General features: G+C 44.3%; 1 protein-coding gene across 1 annotated transcript in view; it reads right to left on the reverse strand.

Moving 5' to 3' along the window:
• Positions 1 to 21,341, reverse strand: part of thbs4a (thrombospondin 4a) — a 127,377-nt gene extending 106,036 nt beyond the window's left edge. Inside the window, exons 1-3 of the mRNA XM_085982019.1 lie at positions 21,050 to 21,341; positions 13,522 to 13,728; positions 2,082 to 2,329 (exon numbers count right to left, since the gene is read on the reverse strand). Of these exons, the coding sequence (XP_085838145.1) occupies positions 2,082 to 2,329; positions 13,522 to 13,728; positions 21,050 to 21,131 (537 nt within the window). The 5' untranslated portion in view covers positions 21,132 to 21,341. The remainder of the gene's footprint in view (positions 1 to 2,081; positions 2,330 to 13,521; positions 13,729 to 21,049) is intronic.
• Between the last annotated feature and the right edge of the window lie 2,534 nt (positions 21,342 to 23,875).

Here is a 23,875-nt window from a genome sequence, read left to right on the forward strand (position 1 = left end):
AATGACAACATTCTGCTGCAGCACAAGGTGGACAATTTCCTGTTCGCTTACCGGAATGCGACACATGCAGTCACCAACCAGGCCCCAGCCATGATGTTCTTTAACCGAAGGTTAAGATCTCGCCTGGATTTGCTCAGACCAAACGTACGAAGAGATGTTGAGAGTAAGCAATTCCAGCACATCTATGAGAAGCCAACAAGGAGCTTCAATGTAGGGCAACCAGTCTTGGCCCGCGACTACCGAACAGAAAAATGGCAGCCAGGAACGATATGCACACGGCAGGGCCCACGCCCACTAATGTACACAGTGGACATTGGGAGAGCATCGTGAGACGCCATGCTGACCAGATCCTAGAGTCACAGGAACAAGTCAACCCCATGCCTTGCCCATACGTACCTGGTGATGAACCCGACGTACAGGTCGCATCTACCCCAGAAACAGTAGCATCGGAAGCTGATGAACCAACCGACGACAGGGGGCCAGAATCGCCTCCGCACCAAGAGCAAGACACTCGGGAAAGGCGCTATCCAGAAAGGATCAGGAAGCCTCCCCAAAGACTGAATATATAAATAGACTATTTTCAGCTAATGTTGCATGTTAAAAGTGTTAATTGTAATTAGCTTGATATTTAATTGTTAAATGAGTGTTATGGTACTGTTAATCTAAAAGGGGAGGAATTGTAATGTATATACCTTTAAGGGGGGAACTACTTTTTACAGCTCATGTATACTGTAGTACCGGCAGTGACCACACCTGTATATAGCACTGAGTAGTAATCTGTACAGGCAGTTGCAGTGTGAGCCACGTTGAGTAAACACCTGTTGTACCGTTCTCCTGCAGTCTGTGTCTTATTATACACGGACGCAACAGTCTCAGCTAGCGTAGAGAACCTCTGTCACTTCCGTGCTACAGCGGTGCACAGTAAAGAGAGAGCTGTCACTGATGTCACCTGCTGTAGCCTGGAAGGAGCTGGTTACATAAAAGTGAAGGGCCATGTTGACCTTGACAGCCACAGGCAGTGTTGTCCATGCCCTGGTTTGAGGCTCCAGTTCTAGTTGCAGCTGGTGACATAGCTCAGTGACAGTCTCCTTGGTGAAGTGCGATTGCCTAACACATTGCTCCTCAGTGAAGTTAAGGTCGGACAAGTGCTCCCTGAAAACATGCTGTGGGTATGGCCTTCTCCCAGCTTCTCCTGCTCTCTCGTGTCTTCTTCACTGCTCCCCCTCGTTCTCCAGCCCTAAAGGCAGACCTACCAGGCCACCCATGGCTGGATAAAACTGTTTTGAAGGCAGACAAAAAGTGTCCAGCCCCGGCAAAAGGTTGTTAGCAGAAGTCAGAACTCAGTTGTTGAATGCAGAAAATGGGCAAAAGAACAGTCGGAGTTAACCAGCAGTCTAAAAGGACAAACCAGCAAATAACCGGTAGGGAGTGGATGAGCCCTTTAAAAACGCTGCTGCAGGGTCCTTACTGCCTGTTAGTGCCATGAATTACTGGGCGAGTTTATCATGTGGCGAGTCAGGTGTTGGAACAGATCAGTTTCACAAAACGGTCCTACAACAAGCGCAGCACCCTTATTTAAATATTACAATGACTGTTTTTAATACTTCCGGCGGTGCCCTGGACACCTACGGAGGAGCCCAATCGAATATGGTGGGTGGTGCACTTTTGGCGCAGAATGAGCACGCACCTGCCTCCCACTATATAGGACCCTGAGGCGTCCGTTTTACAACTGTAAAACGCGCGCATTGTGATCGAGTTTCCAGGCCGTCCTGTCAGATATAACAGCTCCCATAAGTGGTTATCTTTTCAAATAACACAGCTTTTGCATGAGTATCATAAATATAATGGCCAGGTGAAAGCTATTACCCTGAAAATAATCTATGATTAATGAGATTGTTTTCATATAATCACCATCAGCAACCTATATAAAACATTTTTTCCCCCACATTGTTTTTCAGTGTTAGGATTTGAATAGAACACTTTGCTTAATCATTAGAACAATATCATTACCTGCACTGCCCGCCTCAATCTGTGGAAATAAATTGTGTGATTTAGAGTTGATTAGATTCTTTTATACGTGCCTGTGCTCGTCTCTGGGCGGTTCGGATTTCAATGGCGTCTGTAGTCTGTGGCATGTTTGTGAACAACGCTGGTAAGTTGTGAGCGGCCCCTGCCTGTGTGCAGTCGACATAGAGCTCGGCTATAATCGGCCCATGCTGCAGCCCCTTTATCTGCAGTAGGACAGCGTGGCGCTTCCCATCGGCCAGCTGGACGTTGTGAAATGTGGTAATGTGTGGCTTCCCGTCACTTTTTAAGTAACGAAGGCTGGCTGTGAACAGAAGCACAGAATACTTGAAGACCCACGCACGTGAGGACATCTCTATACCCTGACTGGGGTTCGAGGCTAACACCTCAGGCCCCCAGTTCCACTCGACAACACAAAAAGAAACACCCAGCTGCACAATTCACAATAAATCTTAGGGTAACAAGGGCCATATTTTCCAATCCCTACAGGTGTGTACAAGGTAGGGACATCGGAAATGCCGGTTTCAGGCATGCGAAGCGCATGCGCTGAAAACCAGCATTTCCGATGCACCCCATGGATACCTGGGCCCTGCGCATTTCGTTGTGGAGAGGCCCAGGATCGGAAATGGCCGGACCTCGGGAGCCCTCAGGGAAGGGCGTAGATTTTTTTCCCGATCGGAGGCATCCGCACGCAGGAAGCCTCATATTGGAAATTACGGGCAAATATAATTTAATAATGGACATCCATGAACTTCTTCATTACAAGCAGCAGAATCTAGGATACAGTGTTCGGACTTGGAAACTCCATCCAAAACCAATTGCAGCATTTGTTGTTGAAGGTGAAGATGGAGAGGCAAGGGAAAGGCGTTTAAAGAGATGTTTGGTAGCAGAAAAAAAGCCTGGGGTTAGCTTTGCTCTCCGGGACGGTCTTGTAGTAGTGGGCAGTTGTAGTAGAGGAGGCCGAGGCCCAGTAGCACTTGATGGGGTCCAGGCAGATTTGGTGATGGGTGGCTAAACCAGTTGTGCACCAGATGTACTCAAGTCTGCACCCATTGGACTTAAGGAACCAAAGATGGGGGCCATACTAGGAGGAATGAGCAGGATGGGAGAAAGTAAAGGTTTTACTGGGGACCAGGGCATCAAAGGTGGTGAGGAAGTCCTTGAGAAAATCAGCCACCGCAGAGGTATCATGGTGAATGGAAGGTCAAAGGCTAAACAGCTGGGAGTTGTAAGTGACTTGAGGCAGAGTTTTTTACAGTGCCAGATATAGACGGAAGTGGGGTTGGAAGGGGGTAGAGGGATGTGGGTAGTGAGGGATATAAGGAAGTGGCTGGAGATGACTTTGTCTGTGATTGAGATGTTGAGAGTAGAGAAACCACGCCACATGGCAAGGTCAAGTGGGCTGCCGTGAATAAGGGGAGGAGGGAAAGGTTAAGGGAGGGCAGTGAAATCAGAGGAGCAAGAGCCAAGTTAATTGAGATGGAGATTGAAATCACCATGGATGAGAATTCGCTCAGTGCAGAGGCTAAGGGAGGAAAGGAGAGAGGATATCTTGTGGAAAAACTCGGGATGGGGCTTAGGGCAGGTGGCAGAGAATGAGGATTTTAAAGGAGAAGTTAGAGGGGTGAAACAGGGCGAGGTGCTTGAAGCAGAAGGTCAGAGCAGTAGGGTAAGAGATTAAAGTGTGTTTTGATGAAAAAGGACCACAGTGCGAGCACAACGGTTTGGGAGAGTTTGTGCTGGAAAGTATAATCAGACGGGAGGCTTCAGTTAAGGGTAAGGTGCACCACCTATGAGCCGAATTTTTATCAAAGCCACAATGTCAATGTAATCGCCCTCAATAAGGGCATGGATGGCAAGGGCCTTGTTCGTGAACAAACATTCTGGAGGGAGATGAGGAGAGGGTCAGTGATCGTTGAGTCCGCAGGGGCAGTGGTGGATGGGTTGAGCAGGAAGGGAAAGAGGTTGGCGAGATTAGCCCCCACTGGGCAAACTATGTTGGAAAGTTGGCCAGAGAACAGAATGGGGCTGATGGGGTTGTTGCTCCTAAGAAGTCTGGGCCCTTTGGAGAATACCAAGAGAAGCACAGGATATCCGTGGGCTTATCAAAGGGGGATTCAAGCCTCAAATGGTGGGTGGAGAGTTGGAAGGCAGATGAGTAGTGATGGATTAGGGTAAAGATTAGGGGAGCAAAGTGCTCTAGAGAGGAGAAGTGAAAGGTCATGACTGGATGACAGGAAGGGGAGGAGATGGGAGAGAAGGGCCCGAGAGACACCAAGAGAAACAAAAAGGGGAGCTCAGGTCTGAATATGCAGCCAAAATGTACACACAATGGGCACAGATTCCATTGCGGGATTTGAGCATATGATCTAGGTTGACACTTAGAAGTCATGTGGAGAGAGTGCTGCATTGTTGCAGATGTAATCTCTCAGAGGAGACAGTAAACCAATGCCCCTGTCTACCTATTTTGGTGGTTCAGGTGGGTATAAAAGATCGAATGACAACACTTGAAGAAACTACAAAATTCTCACAGTGGCCTGGCCAACCGACCAACACCACCAAAGAGATTAACTGCTCATTTATCCCTTTGCTGTTTGTGGGATCTTTCTGTAGTTGGGTAGGAATCCAAAGACTGAATAGCAACAAGTTGCCGCCCATAACAATTAATTCCAGTTCCGGGGAATTAGTCAATTCCAACCAACATAAAGCTTAAACAGCCAACAGAAAAGATGAGAAGATTATTAAGTAGAAAGAAACCAGTGAATAGATTGGCTAAATTCTTGCCCAAAACTCCTCTGTAAATGTGTACTGAAGAGCACAGAATGTCGTAAAGCGAAAAGGCTACTGAGTCAATCCAGCTCAGTCTGCTGCCTAGGTCGTATTTCAGGACTTGATTAGAACATCTTTTTCATCTCTTGAATGCAACAAAACACGTATTATTCTACTGCCTAGGGTACTAATACAGACCAATGCCCCATTGTGACCTTTGGCACCACTCGCAGCACCCCAAGAGGGAGGCGGAGCGCTTCCAGTAGCACCACTGACTCTTAACTGCGTGATATTATACTAGTGATTCCTGTCGGAGTCGGTACTAACACCACCTAAAAGAATTTAAAAGAACTCAGCTTTTAAAAGAAGCTTTAAGCTTCTAATGATAAACAAGACCAATCACAGCAACTCTTGCCCAACTTTATCAGAGCTTTGTGCATAGTCTTAAGTACGTGTGCATGGAGCTCTGCTTTCCCCAACTTGAGATTGATTGAAATGGTGACTTTTACCATGGCTCAAACCACTAATAGGGAGCATTTGTAGTACAAGCTTAATATTGGTGTGAAGCAGTTCCCGGTTCACACCAATGCTAAACTTGTACAATGTAAATTGGTTGTTAAGGCCAAAATGACTCAGAAGCGAAGCAGAGTGAGACTTCCTCCTCGAGGGAGTATCATTCCATTTTAGGGGGGAAAATTTGGTTGATTTGCACCTCCTGTTAGTGCCCTAAGAGTGCGCTAACGGGGCGCAAAGCAACTAGCGCCTGGGCACGGCGCCACCAACGCCTCCCACGAAATTCAGTGGGAGGTTAGCAGTGGCGGTAACCGTTAGCGCCCCGTGGTGCTGCGCCTCTGGCGATGACGTCGTCGCCATGCACAGTGCCCCAGCTGCGATCTTCAGTAGCGCCCCCTGACTTACCACTGGACGCTATGTCCGACAGGGTCAGGGGGGCCTACCTGCGGCCGGTGCAGCGCAAATTAAAGGGGAGGTGCCGGGCAGCCATTTTTGTTGCTGACTGCCTGCCAGTACCTGACCCCATTGCTGTCCCCAACCTTCTGTGCAGCCCCCCCGCGGGGTGTCGGCTGCGCTCTGTGAGCCTGGCACTCCTCTTGAGTGCCGGGCTCTTTTGCCGGCATTCCAATCCCTGGAGGGGAGGAAGGCCTACAGTACCATGGCATGATGTGCCGCAGAATGAGGCGCTGCGGCACGTAACGCCGTGATATTCACTCGCAGCGCCCCGCCTCCCTCTTGGGGCGCTACCAGTGAATTTCGGGCGCAGGGGGTGCTAATTTTTTCGTAGCGCCCGGCGAAGTTAACACCCCAAGGGGTGCGCGACCCAATTTTTCCCCCTTAATCTTGTATCAGGCCCTAACCCTGGATTCAGGCTGCATTTGCATTATAAAATGCAGCACTGATGTAAAGTAAAACTACTTCACACCAACACTATAGTTGTACTGTAATTGCACCTTTAGAAATGCTCCTATACTGCATCACTTGGAGCAGTATAATTGAGGCCTAAAAATCCATCGATGCTTTGCTGGTACATTCCCTAATCTTTTGGGCAGGATTTTCATTGGGCTGTGGAGGCGGGATTGGAGGCGTGTGGAGGGTTAAAATCGCCAAATCAGGGGGCACGAACCCATCCCGCCGCCAACCCGCCTCCATGCCAGTTTCAAAGGAGGCGGATACCCGACCTGTGCCGGGACCCGCCTCCCCGAGGCGGGAAGGGGATTAGTGCCAATTAACTGCCTGTTAACAGGTAGTTAACAGGCAGTTTTTAGCCTAATTCCTATTTTTATTGCTGAAGTGTGGGATTGCCGACGGTTCCAAACCACGCCAAGTTAGCGAGGCGGACCGTCGGGCTGAAGGGCTTGGAGGGTTCGAGATGTCCGGTGTTCAGGTGAGTGATGGGTGCATGAGTTCAGAGGTAAGTGTGTTTGGTGTGTGTAAAGTGTTTAAAGAAGTTTTACTTACACTTCCTTCGTTCAGGTCTCGGGAGTCCCTCATCTCACCGGCACAGAAAGCAGAATGGCCGCGAGCTGTCAAAAGTTGCAGCATTTTGCTTTCTGTTCCGGAGAGATCTCTAAATAGGCCTGAGAGGAAGGAATTAACTTGTAGTACAGATTGTCAGTGTTTGACAGCTTCAAACAGTTGTCAAATGCTGATATTTCATCTGTCAAAAACTTTTGACAGATGAAATGTCAATCTGTGACGTCACCTGTTGCCGGGTGGCCCTTAATTGGCCTGCTGAGCCTGCTGGGTGGGCTCAACAAGGTCAATCAAGTGAAAATCGCGTGGGTTGGCCACAACTCGATGAAGGCGGGACTACAACCCCGAAAGTTGTAGTCCCGCCTCCTACACGCCTCCTCAATCAAAATCCAGCCCTTTATATATTTAAATGTTAATATTTAGCTGTTTGGCTTGTGTGAATGAATGGCATTTTCTGAATTACTTGGGTGAACCTTTAATAGATCATAATTTACAAAAGTAATACTTATTGCAACTGATATGTTGCTTTGTATGACAAAATGATTATTACATATTTAACAGAATAGATTCCTCAGGAATGAATGAGGCAATTTTGAAAAAACTATACACAAAAATAAGGCAAGCTGAGCTGTCAGATTTCTGTACCGAGTGGAAAATTGTATTTTGAAAAATGTTGAGTAAAGATGAAATGCTTCATTTATAGCAATATAGATGAAACCCATCAAAATATATACTTTGGCTCAGTAACAGTAGTCACAAAGTAATTATTGTGTGAAGCACTTTGAGACATTTCTGAGCGATGTGATGATGTACTAAATAAATGAAAGTCGCTCTATTTTTCTCTCAGCATTTTTTTTAAGTAATGTATTTGGATCAGAGTTTCCACATACCAGCACTGAATGGGGAACAGTGATGTGGTATGCTATAAATCTATGTTTGAACTGAAATTATGCTTGGGCTAACTTGTCTCAGTCGATTAGATTTCATCAGTTCTTGGTCACCTGCCAATCAGAGTACTGCACAACAACGATGGCCCGTATTTTCTGATCCCTACGGGTGTGTACGAGGTGTGTACACACCCTTAGGGGCCTCGCAAGTGCCGGTTTCAGGAATGCGAAGCGCATGCGCTGAAAACTGGCATTTCTGATCTATCAAGAATCCTCTTGACAGATGCCCTGGAGAAGGGCCTCTGTGGGTGGAGTGTTCCGCTGTCTGCAGGCTCTCTGCCTGCTGAAATCTCTTAAAACTCTTACGCCTACCAGCATAAGACTTAAAAAAAGTTAAAAACAAAAATTTCCCACTCAGTTATAATTTAAAAATACTTTTAAAAAAAGGTAAGTTTATTTTTAGCCCTGTAAAAAACTTTAATTTTTTTTTCAAAAAATTAAATTTTTAAAAAAAATATTTAATTTAATGCAATTTTAACTAATTTTAAAAACATGATTTAAAAAAAGTTATTTAATGTTTTGATGTGTTTTTTGAGTGATCCCCATTCATACTTTTGACGGGGCTAAGCTGAGAGACCTGTCAAAAGTAAGAAGGGAGATTCTCTTCTTTCATTGGTTCCCCATGGCCCACGTGATCCCAGGGACGCTTGTGAACCACCTGGGATACCTGGGCCCTGTGCATTTCGTAGAGCAGAGGCCCAGGGGCAGAAATGTCTGGACCTCCGGGTCCTCAGGTAAGGACGTAGATTTTTTCCAGATCGCAGGCCTTCGCGCGCAGGAAGCCTCCGATCGGAAAATACGGGCGGGTGTATTCCATCTCGGGGGGGGGGGCTGCAGATGGAAACCAACAGCACCCAGCTCACCTAACCTCAGTTCGGCTCACAAAGCAGTACTGACTGATGGTAGCTGTAGAAATATTTCACTTTCTTAGCTGGAAGAGGTAGAAGTCAACCACCCACACAGAAAGAACAATAGAAGGAAAAAAGCTAACAGTCTTAACATTTGTGATGGAAGGAGTCATTAACAGCACTACGAAGCGACACCAAGTCACCAATAAACTGCACACCGATGCTCAGCTTGGGTTCCGTCAGAACTACTCGGCTCCAGACCTCATTACAGCCTTGGTCCAAAGACGGTATGGAGTAAAAGGTAAAGTAATAAAAAGGGCAAAAGCAGGAACTAAGTGTCACAAAACATATTTGAAAGTTCTCTATCTGAATGCACGTAGCATTCGTAACAAAATAGACGAGTTAATGGCACAAATAACTACATATGGGTATGATCTTGTGGCCATTACAGAAACATGGCTGCAGGGTGACAATGCCTGGGAATTAAACATACCAGGTTATTTAACGATCAGGAAGGACAGGCAGGAAGGAAGGAGAGGTGGGGTGGCTATGTTAATAAAGGAAGGAGTCACTGTAATACAGAGAAATGATATTGGGTCAAAAGATCAGGATAATGAAACAGTTTGGGTGGAGGTAAGGAATAATAAGGGGAAAAAAACACTAGTGGGCGTAGGCCTCCGAACAGTTGCAACTATGTTGGATGGAGTATCAATCAGGAAATAGTTGAGGCTTGTAATAAGGGAACATCTATAATTATGGGGGATTTTAACTATCATATTAATTGGACAAATCAAATTGGGCAGGGCTGCCTTGAGGATGAGTTCATTGAGTGTATTAGGGATGGGTTTCTTGAGCAGTATGTAACTGAACCGACCAGGGGGCAAGCAACTTTAGATCTGGTCCTGTGCAACGAGACAGGATTAATTAAAAATGTCCTAGTAAAGGATCCCCTTGGAATGAGTGACCATAACATGGTTGAATTCCATATTCAATTAGAGGGTGAGAAGGTTGGATCTCAAACAAGCATGCTAAGCTTGAATAAAGGAGACTATGAAGGTATGAGAGCGGAATTGAGTAGAGTGGATTGGGAAAATAGATTAAAGGGTAAGACGATACATGATCAGTGGTGTACATTTAAGGAGTTATTTTACAACTTCCAAAAAATATATATTCCACTGAGAAGAAAAGGGTGTAAAAGAAAAGACAGCCATCCGTGGCTAAGTAAAGAAATTAAGGATAGTATTCGACTAAAAACAAGGGCATATAAGGTAGCCAAATCTAGTGGGAGGATAGAGGATTGGGAAAACTTTAAAAGACAGCAAAAAATAACAAAAAGATTGATTAAGAAAGGGAAGATAGATTATGAAAGTAAATTAGCAAAAAATATAAAAACAGATAGTAAGAGTTTTTATAGTTATATAAAAAGAAAAAGGGTGGCTAAAGTAAATGTTGGTCCCTTAGAGGATGAGACCAGGAAATTAATGGTGGGAAATATGGAGATGGCAAAAACACTGAATGAATATTTTGTATCAGTCTTTACAGTAGAAGACACTAAGAGTATCCCAACACTGGACAAACAGGGGGCTATAGGGGGGGAGGAGCTAAATACGATCAAAATCACTAAGGAAGTGGTACTCGGTAAAATAATGGGACTCAAGGCGGATAAATCACCTGGACCTGATGGCTTACATCCTAGGGTCTTGAGGGAAGTGGCGGTAGGGATTGTGGATGCATTGGTAATAATTTTCCAAAACTCCCTGGACTCAGCAAAGGTCCCGGCAGACTGGAAAACTGCTAATGTAACACCCTTATTTAAAAAGGGCAGTAGACAGAAGGCTGGAAACTATAGACCGGTTAGCCTAACATCTGTGGTAGGTAAAATTTTGGAGTCCATTATTAAGGAGACAGTAACAGGACATTTGGATAATCATCATTTAATACGACAAAGTCAGCATGGTTTTATGAAGGGGAAGTCATGTTTGACAAATTTGCTGGAGTTCTTTGAGGAAGTAACATATAGGGTGGATAAAGGGGAACCAGTGGATGTAGTGTATTTAGACTTCCAAAAGGCATTTGACAAGGTGCCACACAAAAGATTATTGCTTAAGATAAAAAATCACGGGATTGGGGGTAATATTCTGGCATGGATAGAGGATTGGCTATCTAACAGAAGGCAGAGAGTTGGGATAAATGGTTCATTCTCAGAATGGCAATCAGTAACCAGTGGTGTTCCGCAGGGGTCGGTGCTGGGTCCCCAACTCTTTACAATCTATATTAACGATTTGGAGGAGGGGACCGAGTGTAACATATCAAAGTTTGCAGATGATACTAAGATGGGAGGGAAAGTAGTGAGTGAGGAGGACATAAAAAACCTGCAAGGGGACATAGACAGGCTAAGTAAGTGGGCAGAGATTTGGCAGATGGAATACAATACTGGAAAGTGTGAGGTTATGCACTTTGGCAGGAAAAATCGTAGAACAAGCTATTATCTTAATGGCAAGAAACTGGAAAGTACTGAAGTACAAAGGGATCTGGGGGTCCTGGTGCACGAAACTTAAAAGGTTAGTATGCAGGTGCAGCAAGTGATTAAGAAGGCCAATGGAATGTTGGCTTTCATTGCTAGGGGGATAGAATATAAAAATAGGGAGGTATTGCTTCAGTTGTACAAGGTATTGGTGAGACCGCACCTGGAATACTGCATACAGTTTTGGTGTCCATACTTAAGAAAAGACATACTTGCTCTCGAGTCAGTACAAAGAAGGTTCACTCGGTTAATCCTGGGGATGAGGGGATGGACATATGAGGAGAGGTTGAGTAGATTGGGACTCTACTCATTGGAGTTCAGAAGAATGAGAGGCGATCTTATTGAAACATATAAGATTGTGAAGGGGTTGGATCGGGTGGATGCGGGGAGGATGTTCCCGATGATGGGTGAAACTAGAACTAGGGTGCATAGTCTTAGAATAAGGGGCTGCTCTTTCAAAACTGAGATGAGGAGGAACTACTTCACTCAGAGGGTGGTAGGTCCATGGAATATGCTGCCCCAAAAAGCTGTGGAAGCTACATCATTACATAAATTTAAAACAGAAATAGACAGTTTCCTAGAAGTAAAGGGAATTAAGGGTTACGGGGAGCGGGCAGGAATTTGGACATGAGTCTAGGTTCGGATCGGACATGGCCCTGTGGGTAGCGGAGCGGGCCCAGGGGCCGTGTAGCCTGATCCTGCTCCTATTTCGTGTGTCTAATTCTGTTAGATTCAGGAGATGGTTCTCTGATAGTAGATTGGCGGTTAGGATCAGATCAGCCGTGATCTTATTGAATGGCGGAGCAGGCTCGAGGGGCCGATTGGCCTACTCCTGCTCCTATTTCTTATGTTCTTATGTTCTTATGGGCACAAGAGCTGAATTCCAGTAGTGAGGTGAGAGTGACTGTCCTTGACATCGAGGCAGCATTCCACCTAGTGTGGCACCAAGGAGACCTAGTAAAATGGCCAATCATCTCAGCCCCAGGACATCACTGCAGGAGTTCCTCAGGGCAGTGTCCTAGGCCCAACTATCTTCAACTGCTTCATCAATGATCTTTCCTTCATCATAAGGTCAGAAATGGGGCTGCTCACTGATGATTGCAGAGTCCAGCTCCTTTCACAATTCCTCAACGAAGCAGCCCATACCCGCATGCAGCAAGACCTGAATAACATCCAGACATGGGGCGATTAATGGCAGATAACATTCACGTCACACAGGCAATAACCATCAACAAGAGAGAACCCAATCATATCCCCATGACATTCAATTTCATCACTGACTCCAATACTATCAACATTCTGGGGTACACCATTGACCAGAAACTTAACTGGACCAGCTATATAAATGCCATGGCTATGAGAGCAAGTCAGAGGCTGGGTATTCTGCAGTGAGTGGCTCAATTCCTGACCCCCCGAAGCATTTCGACCACCGAGGCAAAAGTCAGGAGTGCAATAGAATACTCTCCAGTTACCTGAATGGGTGCAGCTGCAACAACACCTAAGAAACTCAATACTATTCAGGACAAAGCAGTCCACTTGATGGGCACTTCATCCACTAGCCTAAACATCCACCCCACGGTGTACCGTGGCTGCAGCGTATACGATCTACAATATGCACTGCAGCAACTCACCAAAGCTTCTCCAGCAGCACCTCCCAAACCCACAATCTTCACCATCCAGAAGGACATGACCAACAGGTGCATGGAAACGCCACCACCTCCAAGTTCCCCTCCAAGTCACACACCATTCTGACTTGGACATATATCGTCGTTCTTTCATTGTCACTGGGTCAAAATCCTGGAACTCCCTCCCTAACAGCATTGTAGGAGCAACTTCATCACATAAAAAGACTTGAAAGACTTGCATTTATATAGTGCCTTTCATGACCTCAGGGCGTCCCAAAGCACTTTACAGCCAATGAAGTACTATTGAAGTGTAGTCACTGTTGTAATGTAGGAAACGTGGCAGCCAATTTGTGCACTGCAAGCTCCCACAAACAACAATATGATAAATGACCAGATCATCTGTTTCAGTGATATTGATTGAGGGATAAATATTGGCCAGCACATTCGGAATAACTCCCCTGCTCTTCTTCGAAATAGTGCCATGGGATATTTTATGTCCACCCGAGAGAGCAGACGGGGCCTCGGTTTAACGTCTCATCCGGAAGATGGCTCTGGAGTGTCAGCCTAAATTTTTGTGCTCAAGTCTCTGTCGTGGGATTTGTACCCACAACCGTCCAACTCAGATATGGGAGTACTACCAACTGAGTCACAGCAGACACTGAGCAGATCAAAAAGAAGGCCCACCACCAACTTCTCAAAGGCAACTAGGAATGGGCAATAAATGCCGGCCTTGCCTGCGATGCCCAGATTCCAAGAATGAATTTTTAGAAAATGACAAAAACATGTCTTCTTACCTTTATTCAGTCGACCCAACACTGAAAATTCAAAGTATTTAATATTGCCTCTAGTGGAATAAAGTCCAAAGATGATAGCAAGAGTTTTTGGTTGCAGTTTAAACGTTGACACAATATAGACTTCATTTACTGCTGGAGTATCAGTGAGAGCTTGTTGTAGCAGGTCCACATAACCTCTGTGCTCTGACAAAGAAAGAAGGTCAAGAACTGCAAAAGAATTTAAAAGAAAAAGCTTTATAAGTACTGAATGATACAAAATTCTGCTAAAACAGTGGGAGGCAGATATGCACAGAACTAATAGCAAATTTATTATAGAGGATAAAGGTAGCTTTCAAAAGCTCTCCTCCATCTCACACACAGGATTAACTTTCCCAATTTCTAATATAATAAAGATTATTATTAGGATTGCACAACTGATAGAAACATAAGAAAGCTGTAATGAGAAAAGCCCATTTAGCTATAAAGTCAGAAGCAAAATACTGCGGATGCTGGAAATCTGAAATAAAAACAGAAAATGCTGGAAATACTTAGCAGGTCGGGCAGCATCTATGGAGAGAGAAACAGAGTTAACAGTTCAGGTCGATGACCCTTCATCAGAACTGCTGCCTGACCTGCTGAGTATTTCCAGCATTTTCTGTTTTTATTTTAGCTATAAAGTCCATTCCTTTCACAATAACAGTGCATATATAAGGGAAAAGGAGTTAAAGAGGCAAAATAATTGGGGGGACCTCCAAAGAAAAGAAAGAATTGCATTTATTGTTTACTCCCACAAACAGCAATGTGATAATGACCAGATAATCTGTTTTAGTGATAAATATTGGCCTGGATACCGAGGATAACTCCCCTGATCTTTATGGCCTAGAAATTCGGTGGGCTGCGCCACCAGTTAGCGCCTAAAGAGGGCACTCAGTGGCTTTAGCGCCACTGGCCACGCCTCCCGCGATATTTAGCTGGGGCGCTAATGGCAGCGTTAGCCTGTTGCGCTGCGCCACCACCGATGACGTCATCAGTGTGCGCAGCGCCCTGCTACCGCCCCGATCTCGATATTCGGTAGCGCCCGCCTCTGTCGCGCCATTTGCAACTCGCGCCCGGTTCATGGGGCCTACCTGTGGCGGCAGTGGCGCAAATTAAGGTGGAGGTGCGGGGCGGCCGTTTTTTCCGGCGGCTGCCTGCCAGCTCCTCCGTCCCCGGCCTCCTGATCTCCCCCCGCAGCAGTGCCAGCTGTTTTCCGAGAGCCCGGCACTTCTCCTCGGTGCCGGGCTCTTTTGCCGGCACTCGCGATCTCTGATCGCGCTGGTGCAGGCCCCTCCCCCTTAAGAATGGGAGGAAGGCCTGCAGTACCGCAGTGCGCCGTGCTGCAGCGCTGCGATATTCAGTTTCAGTGCCCTAAGAGGGACGCGGAGTGCCTCGAGCCTCTCCCCGTGTCCCTCTTGGGGCGTTCAAGCTGAATTTCCGGCGGCCGCAACTGCTCCAATCGCTATGCTAATTCCGGCGCCCAGGCGAGCTTGCCACCCCGTTTGCGGCTCCACCAAATTTCTCCCCATAACAGCACAGAAGGAGGCCATTCGGCCCATCAAGTCCATGCCAGCTCTTTGAAGAGCAATCCAGTCAGTCCCATTCCCCCACTCTATCCCCGTAGCCCTGCAAGTTTATTTCCCTCAAGTGCCTATCCAGTCTCCCCTTGAAAACATTGAGTGTCTCCGCTTCCACCACTTCCATTGTCAGCGAGTTCCAGGTCCTCACCACTCGCTGCGTAAAAAAGTTTTCCCTCACATCCCCCCCCGTATCTCTTGCCCAAAACCTTAAATCTGTGTCCCCTAGTCCTTGTACCATCAACTAGTGGGAACAGCCTTTCCCCGACTAGCCTATCCAAACCCATTATAATCTTGTACACCTCTATCAAATCACCCCTCAACCTCCTTTGCTCTAATGAAAACAAATCCAGCTTCTTCAACCTGTCCTTGTAGCTAAGATCCCCCATCCCCAGAACTATTCTGGTAAATCTCCTCTGCACCCTCTCAAGGGCCTTCACATCCTTCCTAAAGTGTGGTGACCAGAACTGAAAGCAATACTCCTTCAAAATAATGCCATGGGATGTTTTACATCCTCCTTAGAGTGCAGACAGGGCATCAGTTTAATATCTCATCTGAAAGATGGCACCTCCAACAGTGCAGCACTCCCTCAGTATTGCACAGGAGTGTTAGCCTAGATTTTTGTAATCAAGCATCTGGAGTGGGACTTGAACCCACAACCTTCTAACTCAGAGGCAAGGGTGCTACCAACTGCACCACAGCTGACTACAGTTGAAGTGGTTGAGGTAGCAGAGAGCTGTGCCACCAATCGGTGGGGTTGGCATAGTGGAGGCCAGATTTAGAGGACTGGAGGATGTGCGAGTGGATATAGGGCTGAAGATGGTTGCAGGAGTAGTGCGGAGCAAGGCCAAAGAGAGATTTATAAATGACAATGAGGATTTTAAATTCAATCTCTTACAGGACGGGAAGCAATGTAGGTTAAAGATGACTTGGGTGCTGGGTGAGCAGGAAGTAATGCAGGAGAGGATATGTGCAGCAGTGTTGTGAATTATTTTAAGTTTGTAGAACGTGGAGAACAGGACACTGGCAAGTGTTAGCAAGTCAAGTCTAGAGATGACAAAGGCTTTGATGGCAGTGGAGGTAATGTAGGGGCAGAATCATGTAATTTTGTGGAAATGGAAATAAGTAATCTGCCCTACTATCTTACTTATTTAATCTCCTGAAAGTTCAGCAAAATTTCTTCATATTCCCCCACCCCCACCAAGCTAATTACCCTTACATTCTAAATTATTCATCTTTGGTTGCTTTCCATGACATGACTCAACAGCTCAGGAACCATTTGTGTTTTATAGAATACTTGATCATGCCTGTCTGTATATACCTGGTCCTGATCCCAACAAGATATTTCTGATGAAAGGTCATAGACCCGAAACTTTAACTTTGTTTCTCTCTCCACAGATGTTGCCTGACCTGGTGAGTGCAGCATTTTCTGTTTTTAGTTTAGTTTTCCAGCATCCACAGTATTTTGCTTTTGAGATATTTCTCCAGCTGTTTTTTTTAAAGAAATTAATTACCAGATTATTAATGGACCTTGCTGGGAGTCAATTACAGATATTGACATTTCTTACTATATTAATCCTTCCAGAAATGCATCAATTTATCACTTGAACCTATTTATATTTCAATGTTCTTCCCCGGTTAACTTATTCCACAGGTAAGAAGTCTTCTTCTGATTTCTCTCCTTTGCTTTTTGAGGTTCCTAGTGTGTTCTTTATTTGTAATGTCCAAGAACTCAGGAAGGTACCATACTGCTCACAATGTTCTCAGAGTAAACTTTCCAAGATGGATAGCCTCAGCTGTCTAAAGTGCCCATCTTGACAAGTGACTCTCTCACAAGTGTTGATGTGGACAGTACATTTAAAGGTGTTTCCTTTTAATTATATTACCGCAGTCTAGCACTGAGGCCAACATTTCCATCTTCACTAATTTTAGTGATAAAGTATACAAGAGAGAAGTTATAGATGTAATTCAATCTAATCTCTACCCCATGATCTTCAGGCTATCTACTGACTCCAATATATAATTCAAACTTCATTTATCACTTAGTTTGAAATGTTATTGTATCAATCACTTGCTTCCTGGTGGAAAACCCAAAGGATACTTTTCTGTTTCGCATCAATACGCTGCGTCGACTTTATTTTCCTTCAGTACAGGAAAACAGGCAGATCGTGTATTCACTCAGAGCTTAAGTGGTCCTTACTTTTTCCCTGGCACCAGTATGAAACATGATTTAAAATTGTGACTCATCAGTCCCAGCCAAATTACTTTTTGGTCATTCCTATTTTCTTCCATATTTACAGACAGACTTCTCAAAGGAGAAGTGAGGCATGAAGCTGAACCCCCTAAACTAAATTTAAGGAGTTATAGCTTCACATGTGGATTTGTGAAATATGCTGTCACCTAGTGCAGTGCATAGTGGCTCTGTTAAAGCATTCAAAGAAAAATTGGATGGATTCTTGATTCAGCAAGGAACAGAGAAAATGATATAGGGTATAAATAGAACTCAAATTGGTCAGATAAAGCCCTCCAAAGGACTTAGATAACTGGGCAACTTGGATAGGCCTTCTCATTTTCTACATTCTATGTTCTACATGAATGAATCATGCTAAGGTTCCACATCAATAACAGCAACAACTTGCATTTATATGCACCTTAATGTAGTAAAACATCCCAAGGTGCTTCACAGGAGCATCATCAAACAAAATTTGACACTGAGCCACATAAGAGATATTAGGAAAGATGATCACAAGCTTGGTCAAAGAGGTAGGTTTTAAGGAGCATTTTAAAGGAAGAAGCATCTCAAAGCTTGATCATTTCTTTGGGTCCCATCTATAAGTACTCTTAGCCAGCTGGTTGGTTTCTGCTTAGCACCACATGAAATTGGTGTTTTCATTTCTTCGATGTTTCTCCTGATAATCCAGATCTTGGAATGAACTCACTCTCTGAATATCTCCTTTGCTTATGTTCTATGTACTTTAAACGTATATCTATGAAAGAAAACTTCTCCACTATATCTGTTGAGGAAGCTCACAAACACCTTATTCAGATGCATCAGCTAACCCAGCAACTTTAATATCAGGAACTTTGTGCACGAACATCGTTCTGAAGGAACAGCATCAAAAGCGATGTCGAAAACATTTTTGTATATATAGTGAATCCATCTGATCATATCTGATGATATTTCAAAAAAGAATGTTCTCACTTTTTCAGGGCTGTCTCACCCTGGTTCCACCCCTACCCCCACAGTTGATGTTACTGGCTGTTCCATTGCATATCGGAAGGACTAGGGGAAAAACTTTCTGACCAACAAGAATCTGGTTAGCTATTTCTGTGTTTTTGGAGGGCACTATCCTTCTTTATCACTTCAGTCAGAGACCCTACAAATAATTTTTTATGGAATTTATCAACTGGGACTAAGATCAACCCACTGATTCCCATTTGAATATTAACCAGATTAGTTCTTCATTTTCCTGTTCAGCATGTTTGCCTTGGGGTGCAGGTCTCAGCATCTCTTGGAAACTTGGTCCCTATATAATCCATGTGTCCACATCTGTGCAACATGGACATGCTCCTTAGTTGGTGAAATTTGACACCACGCCTCCAGAGTACGCCTCCGACCCATGAAATATTTCTGAACTTACTTCCTGGCTCCAAATCTACAGAGAGTTTGGGTCCTGGGCATGCAGGCATACGCCTGCGTAAAGGCCCACAGATCCCAGGGACGCAGATGGTTCGGAAGTGTCCCTGGGATCACGTGGGCTAGGTCCTCCAATGAGAAAGGAGGATTCCATTTACGAACAGAATCCCCATTAACCCTAATGGAATCCCAAAATAATTAAACAATTTAGCCAACTGCAATAAAAATAAATGTTCTCATTTTCAAATTTAATTAAAAGTCCCTTCAATACAGCAAATACAATAAAAATTTCATTTTCTGAAAAATAATTAAAATTTTTTAAATCTGGGCTAAAATTTGCACAAACTAATTTTAAGTGTTTATGCATCATTTTTTATTTTTAACTTTTTAATTTAAGATTGATATTAACCCTTACACTGGTGAAAGCAGGCCCTGTGCCTGCTTTTACCAGGCATAAGAGTTTCGTGGGCATTTGCTGGGCAGTAAATAGCCCAACTCTGCACCAGGGAAAGTGATTTCTCAGTCGGTTCGGTAAATCTCTCAAGGCAAACCTTGACAGATCGCAAGTTCTGGGTTTTCACACAAGCACACGGAAACCTGGAAATTGCAGGGCCTTTCAGCTGAGCGTACGCCATCATCGGGACCACAAATTCTGGGCCAATGTGACCGCCACAGAAACAATTACCAAGGAACAGATATAAAAACAGAAAATGCTGGAAAGACTCAGCAGGTCAGGCAGCATCTGTAGAGAGAGAAACAGAGTTAACGTTTCAGGTCGATGACCCTTCGACAGAACTGGAAAGAGTTGGAGGTGTAAAATGTTTTTAAGCAAGTGTAGGGGCATGGAAAGGGGGGAGGGGAGGAAAGAACAAAAGGGAAGGTCTGTGATAGGATGGAAGGCAGGAGAGATTAAGAGACAAAAGGGATGGTGCAAGGCAAAAGGAGATGGGACAAGTTAAGAAGCAACAGATGAGTAGATGAAGTGTAAATGGCAACGGCAGAATCACTAACAGCTGCCATGTGAAAAAAAATAGGGGCAGAGGTTCTGGTCTGAAATTGTTGAACCGAGGTTGAGTCCAGAAGGCTGTAAAGTGCCTAAGCGCCCTTGTTAATATAGTAGGGTCCATGGCACATCCCTCATTTATATCCATATAAAACAACCCACAATATTAAAGAGAGTTGCTGGGAAAAAAGTGCAAGAACAGTATATTATAATAAAATAACTCTCATTTACAGTTCAGCAAATTATTTTCATAAATACTTAAACTTCATCTCCGCTATTTCATTTTAATAAGCGCTTAACATTACATTCCGGTGGAACACTTTCTTAATCAAGGGTTATATTGAAATGGCGAGATGTAATTTCGCTCGGTAACCAATTCAGCAGCCAATGGCTGGATGGGAGAGCTGCATCGTGGGGCTGAGTTCCAACGCGATTTGAGCCTAACCTCAGTACAAGAAAACACTTCCCGAAGTAAAATGGGAATGACTACTTCATGATTTTGAAAAAGGAACACTTATTGTGTTACTAACCAGGCAAGTAACACTCTCTCACATCACTGTCCCCCTACTTTTTGAAAATGACCAATTTAAAGAAGTCTGGGTCTGTGTTATGGACTGTGGCTCCAACAGATTCGATTCTCAATTCATACAGCGCGTCCCGCAGCATCTCTGGAGCAATCAAAACTAATTGAATATAACAGATTAATATTGAAACAGACGGCTATCTAATGAGGAAAATAGCAGATGGTTATGGTTATGGTTATGCATCTAAACTCCCCTAAATACTCGACTGGATTGGAGTTGGTGCAGTGAATAAACTCGCCAATGAAAGACCCGCAGCAGAGAGATTCCGTCTGGCAACGGATTAGATTTTCTGTTGTCCCAAGTAATTTTCCTTTTAATACAACGAATCAATTTCGATGCTTTGCAGCATTTTGTTTAACATTCAAGTATTTTTTGTGTGTGTGTGTGTCTTCGGGTGCCTGATTCATCATCACAGTGCAACATTTGGAAAACACGCTTTACGCCTTGGAGCTTTGTACAATAATCCTACCCCAATCACGCGGGGTACTTTCAACATATTTTTAAAATCACATTATTTCCATGGGCGATTAATTCAATCCCGATTTATTCTCTTTGAAAACGTGGATCAACAACGAGGTGCACCGAAATGTATTCTTTTACATTTTATGTCATCGTAGGAACTAGTGAAAGGATTTCAAATCAAATGATGCAAAATCATTCGACACCGAAGTAATAATGAAATCCTTCTGTCTCGGTTACCTCAGATACTCACTTTCTGGTTCAGAATCGGTTGAAAGACTTGGAGCTGACTGCAGGAGAAGTCGGAAAAGCAGTATCACAGTGCTCCACTTCATCTCTTCAGGGTTTGAACACTTCTATTCCAAGAAGCTGTGAAGTCTTAATCTACTAAAATAATATCAGAGTAAGATTTCGAGGCTAGAAGTTAGCAGTCTGGCTGGAGAAGTGGTTAATAACAACACCGGGACATGCTGACACTTAGCTGATGCCCCCTGTCCAGCTGTGGCGTGATGGAGACCTTTGCAGAAGTGGCTGAAGTTTCTGATCGACTTTCCTTTTAACTCCCCTCACACGCTCGCCTCACACTGAGAAAGTGTGACGACAAAAAGTTGCTCCATATGTGTTAGGATTTGCCTGACTTCTTGCACTCTTGGGAGAATGGCTTATTATGACTACATGTTTATTTCAATCTTTCTGCCTGATGTGAGTTTTAAAATGTATCAGGGAAAACGTTTTGATTCATTAAGCATGATGCTGACCATCCTGTCGGTAGGAGACAAGGAGAGCAAAAGAAATACTAAATTAATCACAGGGAGGTTGACATTTATGTTGTAGAACTAATAGCACAAAACAAGCGATTAAAAGTTAATTTAAAAAGAGGTTACATACACGCCTCTTACTAGATGGCTTTAAACTCTATCACAAGTTGATAGTTCCTTAAAGCTTCAATGGAAAAGAAAATCATACAGGGTGTAAAATGGGCTGCCAATCCGCTGTCGTCCATTTTGCACTACTGCTGAAGACCAATTTCACCACTTTGTTGTGATGAAATATTCCATTCATCACTGCCTGTGACTGTGGTTGGTTTCAGGTTTCAGTTCCCTTACCTCAGTTCCGTCTCCTCACCATTGTATTGTATATTGTAATGTATTGTGTGTAGGGCTCCGCCCATACCTGGCCCCTATGTAAGCAAGCTCAGTCTGGCCTCATATCCAGTACTGCAGACCTCCAGATGGAAGATACCTCTCTCCACTGCGTGTTACCTTCTAAGTTAATAAAAGCCTTGTTTTGTTTCGCTAACATCGAGTCTCGGAATTATTGAGGCACATCATTTGTCTTCTGAAAAACTGAAAAGAAAGAACTTGCATTTATATAGCGCCTTTCACATCCTCAGGACGTCCCAAAGCGCTTTACAGCTGATGTAAGCCCCCAAAGTGTGGACTAAGTGATATACAAAGTCGACAACACTGGCTTGTTATAAGAAAGACAGACCCAATAATTGAAGTAAAAACAGTTTATTCAGGCCTGGGGAGCTATGGCTGTTGCGTCCCAACACAAGGCTCCAACTCCACCGAATCTCTTGAGGTTCACACAGTTATACAAAAATTAAGGCCCTGCCCTAAAGGCGGGGATAAGCTTATTAACATATACAGAATTATAGTTAAATTGTAATTATAAAACCGTGACATTCCATTCTTCCAGTCGCTTACAAATCTCACATTTCGTTATCAGTTGGTCTTGTTACTTTCTCATGACCCGGGCCTCAACTTTATTACTTTACGATCGCCCATTTGCTGTTGTCAGATGGCTTGGTCTTTTTAAGTATTTCTCTAAGATAGTAGATCTTTCCAAAGCGGGCAATCCGCAGACTTTCTGTCTCTCTCTCTTAAATTATTTCTACAGAGCAAAAACACTTTAATTAGTTAAAAGAATAGAACCCTATTGAGCTTCACACTTAACAAACCCTTAAGTGCAAAGGGGTCGACTCGCGTGGCCGAACCCATATATCTCTCCCTCTTTCTAAGGGGTTGTTTTGACAGTTTTAATCTCTCAGCAGTTAACCCGTAGTCCTGTTTAAACCTTATCTGGGTTTATACAACTTTTACAGACTTCTATTGTTCAACTCAGAGCATGAATTAACCTATTCCCTCCATTTTGTATATTGGTGTTACAGATGAATCCTGGTTTGTTTTACCTTATTAAATCCAATTTTTAATATCTTACTTCAGTCCCCCCTTTTGACCTTTGGACAATTGCTCCAAACAGGTCAACATGTATTTCCACTTCCTGGTGTCTGCCAGAGCATGCACTCCCTGGCCTTCTACCAGTTTAGGTTATACATGTATATATATCTTATCAATTGGAGGCCAACTTCCCCCTCTGTGGTATGGTAGTCTTTCCTTTACGGTGGTCTTTCCTTTAGGGTGGGCTTTCCTTTATGCACTCCGTCCGGTGTAACCATTCCCGGGGCCCCTTAGACCCTACACTAATGGTTGAGGCTTTTCTGCTCAAGCCTGTCCCTCATTCCCACGTGGGGTGTGTGACGTGCCAATTCGAGACTGTCATCACACACCAATCCTCATTCACCACCCTCCTTCTGCCACCTCCATCTTACGGTTGGCCGGCCCGGTCTTTATTTACCATGCCCAATTAATCCCATATAATTTCAGGGCTTCCCATCGCGTCTTACACCATTTGCCTTGGAGAGGCGGGGGAGTTGTCCATTCTTAGCATCGCTACCTGCCCCTCCTCAGGCTCTACTTCTTTCACCGCACCAATTTCGGCCTTACTCATTCTGGCACAAAGGCACTGGAGAAATAAAAATACACAATATATCAGAATAACAATCAAGAGGAATATCATTATGCCTTGTATCACTGAGGCGCCCACAGTCCCCGACCATCCTGGTCCCCAATTATCAAAATATGAGGAAGTGGGTGAGTTTCCACTAATGTTGTAATAATGTCTTTTTGTTGTTTCTTTAAGCCTTCTTCTATTTTATGATAGTACTTTAAAATTTCCTTTGTTTCCTGCCGTAACTTCTGCCAAGCTTCCTCTAACTTAGGAATTGCCTTGGGCT

Source organism: Somniosus microcephalus, chromosome 1 (assembly GCF_052327205.1).
Source record: "Somniosus microcephalus isolate GS21.2 chromosome 1, FLI_Smic_1.0, whole genome shotgun sequence".
Classification (NCBI taxonomy): Eukaryota; Metazoa; Chordata; class Chondrichthyes; order Squaliformes; family Somniosidae; genus Somniosus; species Somniosus microcephalus.